Raw genomic sequence first — 16,150 nt, 5'->3', positions numbered from 1 at the left:
CTTTAATCAAAGACACTTTGCAGATTGTGGACAGACAGTCATAATGAATCGCAGTATTTTGACGGAACAAACATTAAATAAAGTGTTATTGTTAATCCGCTGATGCTGGCAGCACCAGATGGTGCATTTAAATATTGACTCAGCACATACTGATACAATAAGTATTATTAAAAATAGCATATTCTGCATATGCTGAAGTTCAACTGTCTTTAAATGACTGAATATGAACAGTCTTCAGTAAATTGATCCCATATGTAACAGTCATCATGAGCTTTATTGTATTTACATACACATATTTATTGCCTTCACATTCATTTTTATTGTAAAATGTAATGAAAGTCAGCAGAGAATTTCCCACAGTTAAAGATGACACTACAATATCAAGAAGCAGTGTTTAAAAAGCTGCATCATTAACTAGTGATGACCTAAAACAAACAATTAAACAAACAATCATTAAAGCAAAGAAACTAAATGAAATACTGAACACACACTCAATAATAAGGGTACAGTAAAAATCAATTTCCAAATGTATGAATAAATCCATCCATCCATCCATTCGCTTCCGCTTATCCTTTTCAGGGTCGCGGGGAGCGCTGGAGCCTATCCCAGCTGTCATAGGGCGAGAGGCAGGGTACACCCTGGACAGGTCACCAGTCTGTCGCAGGGCCAACACACAGAGACAGACAACCATTCGCACTCACATTCATTCGCACATTCACACCTAGTGACAATTTGGATTATCCAATTAACCTATCCCCACAAGCTGCATGTCTTTGGACGGTGGGAGGAAGCCGGAGTACCCGGAGAGAACCCACGCAAACACGGGGAGAACATGCAAACTCCACACAGAAAGACCCCGGCCTGATGTTGGAATTGAACTCAGGACCTTCTTGCTGTGCGGCAACAGTGCTAACCACCGTGCTGCCCCTGTATGAATAAATATTATAAGAAACAAAACAGTCGGGTACATTCAGTATTTTTTTAATGAATAAATATTAATTAAAAAAATACTGAATGTACCCGACTGTTTTGTTTCTTATACTAAGGAGAAAATTGGTTAAAAACAAATAGTTAACTACAAATAGTAGCTCTTGTCAAGGGGAAAACAGTAGCATCTTACACGGTACCACAGAGAACTGTTTGGAGGCACCAAAAAAGCTTTAAGCCGAACCAAAGCCGAAGAAAAATCACCAACAACTAAACTGTTTTACACACTTCAGAATCAGAATCAGAAACTTTACTGTCATTGTCACAGGTACAACGAAATTAAGAATGTTCCCCGATCATTGCATCATCCCTAGTAATATCAAAATGTAAATAAAACAATAAAATTCAATAAATAAAATAGATAGAATACTTAAAATACTAATAAGACGTAACAGTAAAACATTCACATACATTCCCACATACATGCTTTAAACTGTTTTACACACTTGTGCAAAAAGACCACGTTGAAAAAGGAATATGCTCTTTTATATTTAAAACATAACAATGTAAACGGGAATGCTGAGAAAGAGCACAAATGCACTGGCAGTTAGGGTGCATGGGTAGACTTTTTGTTTTTATTATTGTTATTATAAGTGTTTTGTAATGCAAACGCGAATGGTCACAGGATAAAGTCAGAACAAACTTTGCCCTGCACAAAAAAAGACAGTGTACCATTATGAGTCAGCAGATGTCTCTGTTGTACAACTCACCCCACCTCCTGCTTTTGTATTTCACAACACTCGCTCTGCCTGCTTTCACCTGAGGCAGTGGACTATGAACAAAGCCTACTAAACCATGTAAAATAACGTTAAGCCTCATCACTCACTCTGCGTGTCTTTTTGTAAAGGAGGGTATAAATTTAGGCTCTATGAATTACATTTAACGTCTGTGTTGACTATGCATGACTAATATTTTAAATCGCTTGATCATCCCCCCTAAAACCCGATTACTTTCTTTCGAAGAGTAGTTACTGTGAGAATATTTTCACAAGAAATCTGACGCAATAGTGCAATGAGACTGTTGTGTAGTAAGAGCCCTTACTTCACCTTTCGAATTAGTACATCTTCCGAGCACCGTCCGTATAAATACAAGGAAATTAGACATAATGTGAGCTGTTTTTGATTCATCATAAATACCACTCAGATGGACAACAACAACATTAGTCATTCAGAACATGTCCTACAGTCATGCAGAGAAAGCAGTTTATATTTCAAAGCATTAATCAGTGTAGAGTCAACCCTGCCAGGTCATCGTTAGAAAACAGCATTCCCTGCTGAAGAAAGGCTTTCCATGGAACGTTGTCTTTGCTCTTCCTAAAAGCAGCTTGACAATATTTTGGTTATCCATCTATTTCCTGTATCTCCAAGGACTTCCTGTATGTGAAACTGATGAATAAAACTGTGAGATTAATGACATTTGCCCAGGAATCTTTTGTGTGCATCTTTTGCTCCTGTTGACTTTTATTTTGTTTTGTGTTGTTTACTTTCTTTTCATGCATTATTCACAGATGATGGTTGAAAAGAAGATAACATGATACAGAAATATATAATAAAATTAAAGAAAAAGAAAGCAGAACTACACCAGCAAGACTTATTTATGTTTTTGGTGGGTTTTTCTGTATTATCCTTGTTAAATGTTGTAGGTAGAATGAATGGTGAGTGGAACAGTATAACTACAGGGTTTATTTTCTCACTTGATAAGTGAAAATGAGCTCTAACTGTTAAACCACATTATCAAAATTGCATTTTCTCATTGCTCTGACATGACCTAAGCGACACAGCAGGTGTAAGCATGCAAAATGCATTTGACCCCGAAACACTTCCACAATTCACACTGAGCTCCTTCCCAGGTGGTTGGACCTACTCTAGCACATAGTTCCCCGAGTATGACATAACACGAAACACTTGCCCAATGAAGGTGGCAGTTGTGCTATTACAATAATCAGCTACGTTCACTCACAAGGGAGTTTCTGTGAAAGCGAGGAAAACCAGCTTTACATTGTCTTAATTCCCTGTGACGAAGATGAAAACACAAATGCACCGTGTCATCCACATTCCATGTAAGACACAAATTATTCAACATAAGGATTATCGTGGCTGAAACGATGATAAAAGTTCTGTTCCAATCATCCAAATGTTACCATAAAAAGAGGATTTTGGTTGGTTTGCACTGCATGCATGGTATGTCGTGTCTCCTTGGAATACGATACAGTGTAAGCTTTATTTTACCTCAGACAGATAGGTAACATCCAACATTTATATCCATTTATGGCTGAAACGTTTATACAAACCTGGAATTGAAATGCTGTTCAGTCACCCTTAGTTTACTCTCTGTATCCTCTTGGTGACTTTGTGGTGGTATTGGTTTTGTGGCCTTTTTGCACGTACTTTTGTTTCGACTTATGTGACATAAGTCAGCAAGAAAACACTTAAACTATGTGAGAGTAATGTGAAAGGCATGTGGGTATTTTAAAGTGTGTGGCATGCAGCCTTGTTTGCTATGTAGAAAAGTGAAAGTAATTGATGTGTGTGTGTGTGGGTCTAATATTTCCTGGTAGTTTACAGCAGGGATTTCTAACTTATTTTAGTCAAAGTGCAAGCTAATTTCAGCTTAAGTGGGTAAGCTCAGTAAAAACATTCTGTAATTGTTTATATTTAATAATTTAATAAGTAAATATTATTACACATCCAAATATTCTCTTCTGGACATGAAGTAAAACTTTGAGAACTATTCAGCTCAGCCACAGGTAAGGTTTTTAAAAATTTTGCTCAAATTTTTAAAAATCTTAAAAACCATTAAAAAACACATTTCTATAACTTTACAACAAGGGGTATTACTTCTTACTTAATCATTTTTCTTTTTTCCTGAGAGTAATTTATAACACTAATGATGAGCAGGTGAGGACTTTTGAGATAAATAAGCATGATTTTGTTAGCTGTACATGTACATTATATTTTACAGATCACACTGTAAAGTAATAAAACATTGAAAAAAATATTTGACACCTTTAAGAATTAAATCACTGGACTAGATCTATAAATACGTTCTGTATCTTTCAGTTTCAGCACCATCACAGAAGGACTGGTGGTACATGTTATTGATTAACAGGAGTAATTAAGGTTTATTCTGAATTTTTTACACTTTGCCAAACCATCAAGTGGACCAAACAGGAACCTGTGGCGAACCGGTACGAGCCCGCGGACCGTATGTTTGGCAGCCCTTGTCTGATTGTCTGGTTTGATTGACAGCTCGGCCTGTTTCTCCTGCTGCGCGTTCATGAGACATACACAACTTTGTTCCATGGAGACTACTGTATGCGCGTGATTTAACGGGAAATCAACGTTTTCTTTTCTTTTCTCATTTTTCTTTTAAGAAAACGTAAAAGCGGCTGAAGTCTGACCTGAAAAAAAAAATCAGGGGAAGCATTTCTCTCCTTCCTTTTTAGAGTTTTAGTTGGCTGGGAAAACTAACTTCAAACAGCTAGCAGGCGAGTGGAGTTAGCTGTAGCTAAGCTAAGCGCTGCTCGGCACACAGTAGTGAAAGACAGCAAAGGGTGCTGTGCTCAAAGAAGACGGGTCATTCATGGATAGTGTGGGACCAGGCGCTTTAAAAGGCAAGTACACAAAACCGACGAGCGTCACATGAAGCTAATCGTGACTTTAGTGGAGACGTTAATTGACCTGATAAGTTTCTGTTAACGTTATTTACCTTGACGACCACCGGTACGCTGGTGTGGGTGGGTTGTTATTATTGTTATTACAGTTAAATGGACCGTAATGGAGTCGCTGTGTGTGCGAACTTGTGCAGAAATGCACAAGAAAGCATGCACATAAATGGGGGAAAAACCGGCTGTATTTGCTGCATTTGTGATAACAGCCTGTAGTGATTGCAAGTTAACATCCGCTTTCAGCGCACTGCTGAACGCCTTCTGTACAAAAGCTGCCACTGTTCACGTTGCTGTTGTTACTACTGTCATGCTGCCTAATTATGCTAATCGCTGTGGTTTCTCTCCACAGAGCACAATGCACGGAGAAAACCCCTCTCTCTGTAGGAACCTGTCAGCTATCTGCACCGACAGATGATACGGCGTGATTTGGTGTAAATGTTACATCGAGGCAATAGGCCAGGCAGGAAATTGGGAGTGCGGCTGAAACATACGGCTTTGTTACCCAGCAGCTCGTCAGCTTGTGTGTGTGTGTGAGAGAGAAAGGGAGCGTGTGTGTGTGCTCGAAGTGCCTATGGCGGAGTTTGGAGAGGACGACAGCCTGCCTCCATTGAATCCCGAGGATACTGCCGTGCCCAGCGACAACGCAGCTGGTAAGACGCATTGCGAAGTGTCGGTCTTGAATGGAGACTGTGGGATATCTGAAAATATGGTCGGCTCGGGATCCCTCGTCGCACCTGGCAGCCAAACCGGGGTGGACAACGCCAACACCTCTGCCGGTCTGGACACCAAATCTGAAATACCACGCAGGAGCAGCATTATCAAGGTAAACACTGAAGTTCAAGCCTCTGTGTTATACCATTCATTCTGGTGAGCCAGTGTGTTGCACATCTACGCAGGACACAGGATGTTGGAAGTTACTGTGCAGTCTCTTCTGTGTACATCTTTGGTTTTGTGCACCATGATTGCTGTGAAATTTTCACACAATAGGAGCCAGTAATAGGAAGCACATCCTGTACTTTAAATATAATGTCTATAGCAGAGTGTATTGTTGACTTTAGCTTGTATGTCAAGAAATTCTGGCTACTAAAGCATTTGTGCCTGAAGAGCCACGATACAGTTACCAGAAGGGAAGAAACAGACGTTTAGGTGAAGCATGTGGTTCAAAGTAATATGCTGTGTGTGCTAATTTAGGAGGGAAAACTAATGTGTGCAATAACAGAGATTAAATTGGAGAACAACAAATACCCGTAAATGAAAGCTGACTGAGGTAAAGTGGGGATGAGAGAGTGGAAGGGTAATGATAGTAGCTGGAGCTCTTAATAAAATGTTATGCACGACTAAAAATGTTTTATGTTTCCCTAGTGCTGTCTGATTATGGCAGATCAGACAGATTATTGTAATCATAGTAGTTACTCAGTGTCACTTACTGACTTTGGGAGCATCTTTCATTGCTTGGGGTTAAAAACATGTCTTTATAACAGTGAGCTATCTTGAACTTACTTCAACCAAACATGCCTCAGCTTGGCAGCTAGTGAATTTGGGCTTGCACCAAAGCGCTTCCAAACTTACCTGAAAATTACTAATTACTAATCCTGTTATATTTTTCAGTACATCTGGTGGTACACAGCAACAACAACAAAAAAGTTGATAGTTAATTCACTGAACCCCATTTTCCAAAATACAAACAAATCGTTTTGCCTCAGTCTGCTGAGGCTGTCAATCAGAGAGGTCTTTAACATTACGAATCATAAAACAGTCAGCTCCTCCAGTGTTTTCCTCCTGTCAAAGTCAGGATGCATGTCGAGCAACGCCTGACAAGAAGAACATCCCTGCATTGTGTGCGTGGCTTGTTGTAATCAAAAAGTTCTGCACTTCCACTTGTAGAAAACAAAAGCCATACCCGATTTGAATTTCTTCATTCTATTCTTTATAGTCGTCTCCTTGCGCACCTCTGGTCCACTTCCAGCTACCAGTGCTGCCACCGTTTCCAACTGGAAGGAGTTGTAGAGCAGAAAATACCAAAGCCAATCTTCTCAAGCTGTGCAAAGAGCGGCTCGAGAAGGCTGGGTTTGCATTTTCAACCACTTCTCACATTTTATCTGTAAATTCATTTGTAAAGCAACCACTGATTTGACTGATTAGAAATGATCTGCAACTTATGCACCATAAATCAAATTCATTGTGCTGAATTTCTGTGTATGATCGACATACCTTTGAACCCCCCCATCACCCCACCTTCGCCAAAAAAAAGAGAAACGTCACTGGTTCCTTAAGGCATGTTTTTTGTCAGAAAAATCCTGCACCTATGCACCAATTTTAAGATTAGTCCTGCACACTGTTATCATAGTATTTATAATGTAGAAGGTAACACAAGAAAATGCTGCTGGGAGAGAGCCATGTGGTCAGCGAGAGTCTGCGAGCAAGACTTAACATGTTCCAGGTGCTGATTCTGAATACTAATAAGGCTGCTGAAATGCACAAGTGTGCGCGTTTCTGCGAGGTATGCAAATACTAAACATTTGACGCATACAGAGGTCTAATCTGCTGGTTCGTAATTTGATTTTGGTTCTCAGCCTAAAGCTTTGTCTTTTGGTTTAGTCACCTCATGGGTGTAGATGTTGGGAATATTGCTTAAGGGTATCAAAGATGATGACACTTCCTCACGTTGCACATTATGTCGAAAGCCCCAAGACATTTTCTTTAGCTAATGTCAGCAGCTCTGTAATGTAAATTTTCCCACTGCTACTGTTGTTGTCACAATGTGAGTCACAAGACCGCACTGGAGATGCTGTCTAGACTGAACAAACTGCTCACTACTCTGTTCTTCACATTATTTATACTGTCTGCCTGGTAAACGTTAACCTAGCAGAGACTCAAAATGGCTCCGGAAAGATCTCAGAAATGCGTGCCTTTTTAATTAAAATACGTGTTTACGTTTGGCTTCTAGAGGTCAGTAAATCAGCTGTTAGACCAGGGATTTGATTTCCTCAGGGGCCTGCCAGATTTAAAATGCACGAGCCATGTGAGGAATTTATTCAGAGGCACCTATCAGAGAGCAGCGTGCTTTTGAGTGAAGTCTGTGTCCTAATTGTGCATTAACACAAAACGAGCACCCAGTCTTCGATCTGCGATGTTATACCTGAGGAAAGTTCCTCTGCTCTGGATGCAGGGCGGGGTTCAGGTGCTCACATTTTTGCCAACAGGTTCAGCAAGGAGGCAAATTCTTGGGAAATTGCAGCTGCTATGCTTTGATGTTACCTGATGATTGATGGGGATAATATCGACATCAATCAATGGTGCAAAATTCCAAGTAATCTCTCACTATGCAAGAGTCCGTCTTAGTTCCCGAGACATCTGAAGGCACGTGTTAAGAAATGCCCTGAATTCAGACACGTTTATTTAAATATAAAAGATGTGAAAAGATTTCTGACTTTTTCTTGAAGATATTTTTGATTGAACTGAGAACATTTTGTTCACGAAGAGGCAGAAATCGATGCTCTTCATGCAACTGTCCAATTTTAGTTAACTGGTTTAGAGATTTCCACATGATGGTGCAGTGCCAGGCTATCCATGCAGATGAGAAATCCTTCTTAAATGCTCAATGACCTAAATTCAATAACCGCCATATCAGATTGTATAACAGTAGCCTTCATGACAAAGCATAATGAAATATGTGAAATGTACCTCAGGTCAGTTTGAAATGGTTTTGTGGCACTTCCTTAGCAACACAGTACGCAGATGGATAAATATCTAGTGAATCACAGCAGAGACGACTTACGACAAGTTGGAGACAAAAAATATGTCACAGTAGGCCACCATTAGGAGACGTTAGTTGGGTAAAAAGATTTGTGTTCATACAGGAAGTGAAATTATTAATCAGCAATGGGTTAAAAAAATTAAGAGAAATCCCCACTAACAATAAAGCTAACTAAAGTGGAATTTCTCTTCCAAATTTTCCTTTTTTAAAGCTGAAATTATTAAAATAAAACTGCAACATGCTAATCATTCACTGTTCCACTTGCGTGATGACTAAACTCTCTCTGAATATCCTGAGGAATACATCCAGTAAATCAAGAACGCAGCAAGCTGTGCCCTTGACTACAAGGAAATCCTTTCTTGCAGGTATTTGTTTTTGTTCCTGATAGGTATGACTGATCAAGTAATGCACTGAGATGTTGGTGGCGAAGGAGTAGGCCAGCGTTTACGAGACGGCTTGTTTCACACCATCGCTTCTTGTCAAACTCTTTCTCTGAAGCGATGGGAGGATGTGGTTGGAACATCACCCACCATGGTGTCATAGTAACAGCTTGTAGTACCTCTGTGCTTAACAACTTGACTTCTAGAAAGGTTTCTGTTTCACATAATTAGTGTGGGTGTGTATACATGCGTGTGGTTTAGAGTTACAAGCCAGTGCACATCTAAAGCTGCATGGTTGGGGCCGTTCTTCCTAAATTACATATTGAGTCAAACCAAAGTTCTTGGGTGACAAAATTACACCATTTGTTGAGCTTTTAATTTGGTGGTTGCTGAATAATGCTATACTCCACCCCGAATCTACGCTCAGACTGTCGCTCATCATCCCAGTGACGGAAAACTTTCATGTGCCAGGACCTCTAGAGAACCGGAGCGGGTTTGTGGAACCCTCGGAAGGTCTGTGATGGATTCGTTGACTAGACCAAGAGTCGGCAACCTTTAAGTTTATTTGACTAACAAAATTCCGTGTAGATCCACAAAATATGTCTGAACCTTGTAATAAAAATAGAATGTTACCAAACCTGACTACTGTTCAGTGGGCTGTTTATGATTGTTGGTACCTCAACTTAGCATTGTCATTTTTATAGTTATGTTCATCGAACCTTTTGACTGTAGATGAATTGGGGGTTGCAGGCTGGCAGAGTTGTATGTGGGTTCAGAGCTACGAGTTCACAACCTCTGAACTAAATTTTTCAACTCTGATTAGTTAAACAGATCTTGCCTGTTTTTCCTAATGCCAGTTAACATCTGTGTCTCAGACAGTATCCAGCTCCCTGTTACTAATCAGGGCTGCAACATCCCTTACACTGTGATGAGAAGTTGCAAACAGTTCAGGTAAAAAGTAAGACAGATGACAGTCCTGCTAATGGTGCAATTTTGCAGTGTGTTGCTCTAGAACAGGGGTAGGCAACTCCAGGCCTCGAGTGCCGGTGTCCTGGAGGTTTTAGATGTGTCCATGATCCATCACAGCTGATTTAAAGGGCTAAATGAGTCCTCGGCATTTCTAGAAGTTCTCCAGAGGCCTGGTAATGAACTAATCATTTGATTCAGGTGTGTAAACCCAGGGTGGGATCTAAAACCTGCAGGAAACCGGCACTCGAGGCCTGGAGTTGCCTACCCCTGCTCTAGAAAGACAGTAGTCATGTTTAACATGATGGTTTAAGACATACGAAGCTAGATGGTAGGACCTTATTTTACATAATGTTGACAAAAGCTGATGCATCAATGAATTTATTGGTTAATTTGAACTGACACATTTCAAGTCAGAGAGTAGCACAAACTAACCCATTGAGGAACCTATACATAAACATGTCTCATTTTTAGCAAAGTAAATTCCTGTTTTTTTTCCAGTGGAGTCTCATGCTGATGCAGGGAAAATATTGTATACTTAAACTATATTATTTATTTCTTGTAGACAGCTTAAATTGGTTTTGCTGCCGACCATGTCAACACTCGATCATGCCTTCAGTTTCTGTGCAGGTCGGTGCTTCTTTCTGCTTGGGGCTGGCTTTCTACCTGGTAAGATGGGTAAGATCAGTGGATCTGTGCCTCACACAGCCCCAGAGTGGAAGGAAGAAAAAACGATCACAGACTGAAACGAGGTAGTTTACCCAGTGAAGGGTAAACTACCATTGTTCTACCACTGTTCTAATACAGTTGTTAAAAATTGCAGCAATTGTTTAATAAAGAAACCAACTGTTTAAATATTATCTAGATATTTACCAGAGTTTTGTTTGTGACATTTCGCACAGTTGCTTTTGTTGAAAATACTGAAACATAAAATGTCAATATGAATTTGGTCTGTAAAGCCTAGCCGTAGCTGAACGCAATGGAAAAACAAAAAGTCACTCGTGCAGTGCAAAATAATGCAGCAGGAGAGATTAGAGTTATTTTTAGGTTATAGGTTTTCTTAATAATTGGAAACAGTTTTTACTGCTATGATTTCATTGTCCAGTGGCCACATCCTCTTTATAAAAGATGAAGTTTCTTTTTATAGTGATGTTTCAAACCCTCTGAAGGTTTGAAAGGATTTGAGAAAAGAAACACTTTCAGATAAAATGTAATACTTGTAGTTATGTGTCTTTGTGCTATAAAAAACCTAAAAAACTTGGAAAATGGAGCCAGTGAACCTTTTTTTTAAAGGTTAAAAATCCAGTAATCTGTAGCTGTCCTGGTTTACATATTGAAGTGGACGCAGTGACTTGGTGGTAGGTTTCATCTTTAAACGATTGCGACATAAAATTCATACTAGTGGTTTATATATAACAAAGAGTGAGGAGACCCTCAATGACGCCAAAACAAAATGTTTGAGGGCATTTCATCTGCATTTTTTTCACTTTTATTGGGCTTGAGTGCTGAAAAAACATTTAGGCACTGGTTCTTGTGATTGTAGTGAAAACACTCTGTATACCTGGTTTGGAAGGTTGTGTCTTCACAGATGAATGTGCATGTTCAGTCGTTTAACCCTTTAAAACCGGTCGGAGCGGGCACGCTCCGTTTTGCGTAACTATTTTTAAATCCCGGTAGCACTGCAACCACGTGAGCTAGCGCAATAATTTTTTTTGCATATGAAACCAGAGGAGTTGTACCTACATCTTATGCCATCAGCTTGTCCTCGGTCACAGTTTCCTTCCACATATAGCTTTGCAAAAACTGCATAAAAAGCACTTGCAGCAACAAAAACATAATATTCCTGAAACACGCTTTGCCGATCCGATCAGCTGTTCATAACACTTCCTAATACATCAGCACGAACTATCGCATGTCCGCCATGACCTGCCCCAAACCAGAACTGATGTCATTTTCGCGGAAATGTAGTTTTTTACCATCAAGGCCTCATGAGCCTATACTGGTGTTTTTAAAAGTTATGTTTGACTTTCTGACTTTCTGTGTCGTTTCTGGGATGCTTAGGACTCATACTGCACTGCTGGAAATAGTTTATTTTGATGCATATGCTGCTTTTTTGCAAATTTGCATTATAATATTTATTTTCGTTTTTCCTGCAGTATATAAAAATTGGTGTATTTCAAAAATAAAACTATGAAGACACTCAAAATAAATTTCCTGTGGTGGGGAACTAGTTTGTGCAACTTTTTTGTATTTACAGTTTTGAGGGATAAGCCTCTTAAATTTCTCTAACTAGAAATATATGTTAAAAAACAAAAACGATTTTCAATTTTTTTGTAGTTTAATGCACTTTTTTGCAATTTATGTAATCACTATGCACTTAATGCAGACATATTATTAAAATATAGGCTATAATGGTTGTATTGATGTATAGCAATTTGAAATGCTCCCAAAAATGGCACTACAGCATGTAAAAATATAATATAAGCTCTGGCGGACTTGGTTCTATGGTAGGTCTTAAAGGGTTAAAGAACAACTCTTCTTTGACAGCTTGAAATTTAAAACAAAAAGTTTATTTCTGCTGCTCCCAGTTTATCTACTGGGATATGGCTGCAACTTTGACCAGTCCATTTTCTTTCTTCTTTTTTTTTTTTAAGCATTCACCTGTGAAGCTTTTGGGTGGCAGTGCATCTTGTAGCTACACTTTTCTTACCCCTATGTCCCACCTCAGATCCTTTCGATTAAGTTGAATCACTCCATTACTTTGCTTTATAAACAACAGTTTTTTTCACAGCTCTGGTATGAGAAGAACACAAACTGTGATGTCCTTCTGTTAAAAGGGAAAACAATATGGCATTAATTATGGCGGACCAGCCGTGCTGTGAGTCCAAACAAGTTACTTCATGGTGATCTTCATCATTGTATCAGATTGCTGACTTAGTTTCAGTGGCAACTCATACAGTGGGGCTTTTCCATTTTTAAAGATCTACATTTACACAAACACTTTACGTGGATGCAGAACACTGAATGTTTTCTAGCAGTGGTTGGTTGTGTAAAAGCAGACTGTTTGGAGAGAGTTTCCTCCCTATAGTGATGAGCACAGACTGTATATAAAAGATGAATGTAGCCACTGTGATGTCACCCATCAGTTTTGGTCTCTGCCATGTTGGTTTTTGGAGCAAAAGGTAACATATTTGACCATGAGCTCAACATAATAGCTAAGATTAGGTACCATAATGCAGCGGTCCCCAAGCCCCGGGCCACGAGTCGCTTGGTATCGGGCGAGAGTTGAAGCTCAGGTGTGAAATGTATGGTTTTCAGGGTTTTTATCGTTATTTTTTTTAATCGTTTTTATTGTTAACTCTGTTTCCCTGGGTCTTTTCCCAGAATAAATCTTCTTTTTTGGGTACCAGTACTGGTTTTATTTTGTTGTATTTATCCGGAACACCTTAAAGGCATAAACCGGTCCGTAGCACAAAAAAGGTTGGGGAGCGCTAGCATAAAGTGTACAGATGTAATGCACACACATAAATATCAGGTAATTAGTATTAAGTACCAGACTATTAAAATGCTAGAATTTCACTTCACAAAACTGAAACACAACTTGTTGGATAATACTGGTGTTATCACATGCTATTTAACAGATAATTACATAAAAGATGCTCCAGAAAACACTAACAGGAAGAAGTCCAGTTCAGTGACTCGGGGACAGCTAAATATTTTGTATTTTTACAGTTTGGTTTATTAATTCTGGCATAAGCTCAGTATCAACTAGCACTCTCCTGCTGTTTCTTCTCAGCTCCTGGTATGCAGTGCACATGCTACATTATGCCTTTTAAGATTTCAAGATCAGGTTTTATACAACTTGAAGACTGAGGCATCATTCAATGTCAGTCTTAGCTGGTAAATCCTCTTAATACTTGGCTTGTAGTGTTGTGGAAGTATTTCCTTGAGTCGAATATCGATAGATATAGATTAAGGATGCTCTTATTATACCTGCTGTAACGTACTGCAGTCATCAGTGTTTAGCATATTTATTAATAGCTTTTGAGCACTGGTGTTTCCCTTCTACACTCTTATTAACTGTGCTATATAATTACTGTTGAATGCACAGCCATACATTCCTCCATGTGAGTACTCACACTGGAATGTGTAAGTGTACAGTCACTGCTTGTCCTATTTTAAACGCCGAGAGAGAAATAAGTATGAAAATTAATTAGGGAAATGCAGTGTGAAAAAGAGTCTCAACAAACTTATTAGTCCCCGAGCAAGAAACCAACTGATATAATCCTTAAATTCTGCAGTTTAGGAAGAAAAAGAAAGACAAAAGGTCTGAAGTCTTGTTTAGGACATGATTGAGTAAAGCGGGTGGCGAAACGATTTCCTTTTTAAATATGATGTTGCAAGTGGTGGTGTTATTGCTGTTGCATTGTCACTTTAATTATGCATGCTACTATGTACAACTGAAATGTTACGACAGACCGGCCCATCATCATTTAGCCTGAATCTGCCAAGAAGAGATTTTTCTCAAATGCAATCTGAATTTATTCTTCTTCTTCAAAAAGTTACTTGAATAATGCGGCATGCGTGCTGGAGTCTTATCCGTTTGTCTGAACTAGTGCCGCTGGCAGCTGATTGTATAATTTATTGATGGTTTTTTGACAGCTGTCCTTGATGAGCGCCCTGCTGCGCGTCGCACATCTAGCCGTTGTGTTTACGTATGCAAGGCAACTTGCAGGAGCACTTACCGGAGTCACTGCCTATTAATTTACCAGGTCGGGTGTCACTGAGTTACACAAATGCTGTTTGCTTCACCAAGTTATTTCAGGGGTAGCTCAAAAAACTTGGCATCAAATACATTTCTACCACATTAACGGCAGAAGTGCCCTTGTAATGGATGGCATTAATTTTATACTTTAATATGCAGTCAAGCATATTTTTCACATTTACACAGGATGATATGTAGTCCTGTGAAAATTAAGTACACCCCATGGCTCAGTAGCTTGTATAACCATGTTTGGCAGAACTAAACTGAAGTTTTGTGGACATTTGTTAATGCACAGCTCTCTTCATTTCAGTTGAGATGAGGTCTGGACTTTGCTCACATGCAACCTAAAGGCAAGCTAAGCTGTGCTGCTATGTTGTTTTTAGAGAGAAAGACTTTCTCCTGGCAAAGAAGCCATATTTTCTTTCAGTCTTTTTCTAACTGTAACTGTTATTAACCTTAACATTTTACATGCATGCATGAGGCCCGTAGAGGCCCGAAGAGCTCTTGAGTTTGAACGTTCTGACCTTGAGGTGAATTTGCTCTGAGGTCTTCATCTTGGAAGATTTTGGCAGCGTGTTAAAACACACCAGAATGCCCCAGACCAACAAACCTAAAGCTAAAACCCCTGGACTGATTGTATTTGATTAGCTGCATCTGGCTGCTACTTGGCTTCTTAATTTCTATGGAAGCGTAAGAGGGCGCTTTTCATTAAAAAAAACCACTTGCTATCTGAATTAACAGGACATCTTAAAATCCTAAAAGAGCTTATGTTGACTTTAAAACTTGATTTCATTGTTAATGATGGCTCACATGATTTTTTTTTTTTGTAAATATAGGTTTCTCTTGAAATATTGGGATATACTTGTGCCTTTGTCTCTCGAGCCAACATCATTGGTCACCACGTAGACGTGTGGATGAATTTCGAGTGAATTACCCCTAAGTGTATTAAGGGTTTGCTCTTCATTGCTTATGAAATCAAGGTTTCAGGGCATTAGAGGCTTTCTGGGATTTTAACATGTCTTGTTCATTCAGAAAAAATGGAGTAATAAAATTTGATAGTTTTCTTGGAATTTTTGAGATAATCGTTTCATTAATTCAGGAAAACAAGGCTGCTTTTGTCAAGTGAAAGCACCGTGTCTCTGTAATATATTCATGTAATTTCAAATTATTCAATAATGAAAAAAATCCTCAGATAAATTGATTATGAATACCGTTTTTGCAGCACTACTATAGACTTCATGCTTTATTTTCTGTTGTCCCATTAGTTCTTTTAACATGGATCGCTTTGGGTAACTAACTTCTACGCAGTAAATATTTAATACTCACATAAAAATAAACTGTGAGAAGATATTAATGTGTATATTATCTCCAGCTCTGTTTACACTGAGGCCTCTGTTATTGTAATTAGATCACATTTAGTGTTTATGTTGACTTTATAAACTGGGAAGCTTTGTGTGATTAAAATCACAAACTAATATCCTGCCTGCAGGGACCTTTAACAGCTGTTCTCTGGGAGTGTTTATCAATAACATTGTTCTTGAGTTCTGATCACTTTCACTTTGAGTTATGTTACTGATGTTAGTATGACAATAACATTAATAGAAAAGTAGTGCATTAATATGTTGGAT

At 39.0% G+C, this 16,150-nt stretch overlaps 1 protein-coding gene across 1 annotated transcript in view; it reads left to right on the top strand.

The window, feature by feature from the left end:
* Window positions 1–4,243: 4,243 nt before the first annotated feature.
* The window catches only part of plcl2 (phospholipase C like 2), a 44,651-nt gene continuing 32,744 nt past the window's right edge, over window positions 4,244–16,150 (top strand). The window contains exons 1-2 of the mRNA XM_087848467.1: window positions 4,244–4,600; window positions 5,004–5,477. Coding sequence (XP_087704593.1) covers window positions 5,226–5,477 — 252 coding nt within the window. The 5' untranslated portion in view covers window positions 4,244–4,600; window positions 5,004–5,225. The remainder of the gene's footprint in view (window positions 4,601–5,003; window positions 5,478–16,150) is intronic.

The sequence above is a fragment of the Neolamprologus brichardi genome, chromosome 11 (genome assembly GCF_056152115.1).
Source record: "Neolamprologus brichardi isolate AB-2024 chromosome 11, ASM5615211v1, whole genome shotgun sequence".
Taxonomy (NCBI): domain Eukaryota; kingdom Metazoa; phylum Chordata; class Actinopteri; order Cichliformes; family Cichlidae; genus Neolamprologus; species Neolamprologus brichardi.
The sequence above is the reverse complement of the archived record's forward strand: the minus strand, read 5'-3'. Positions and strand labels throughout refer to the sequence as shown.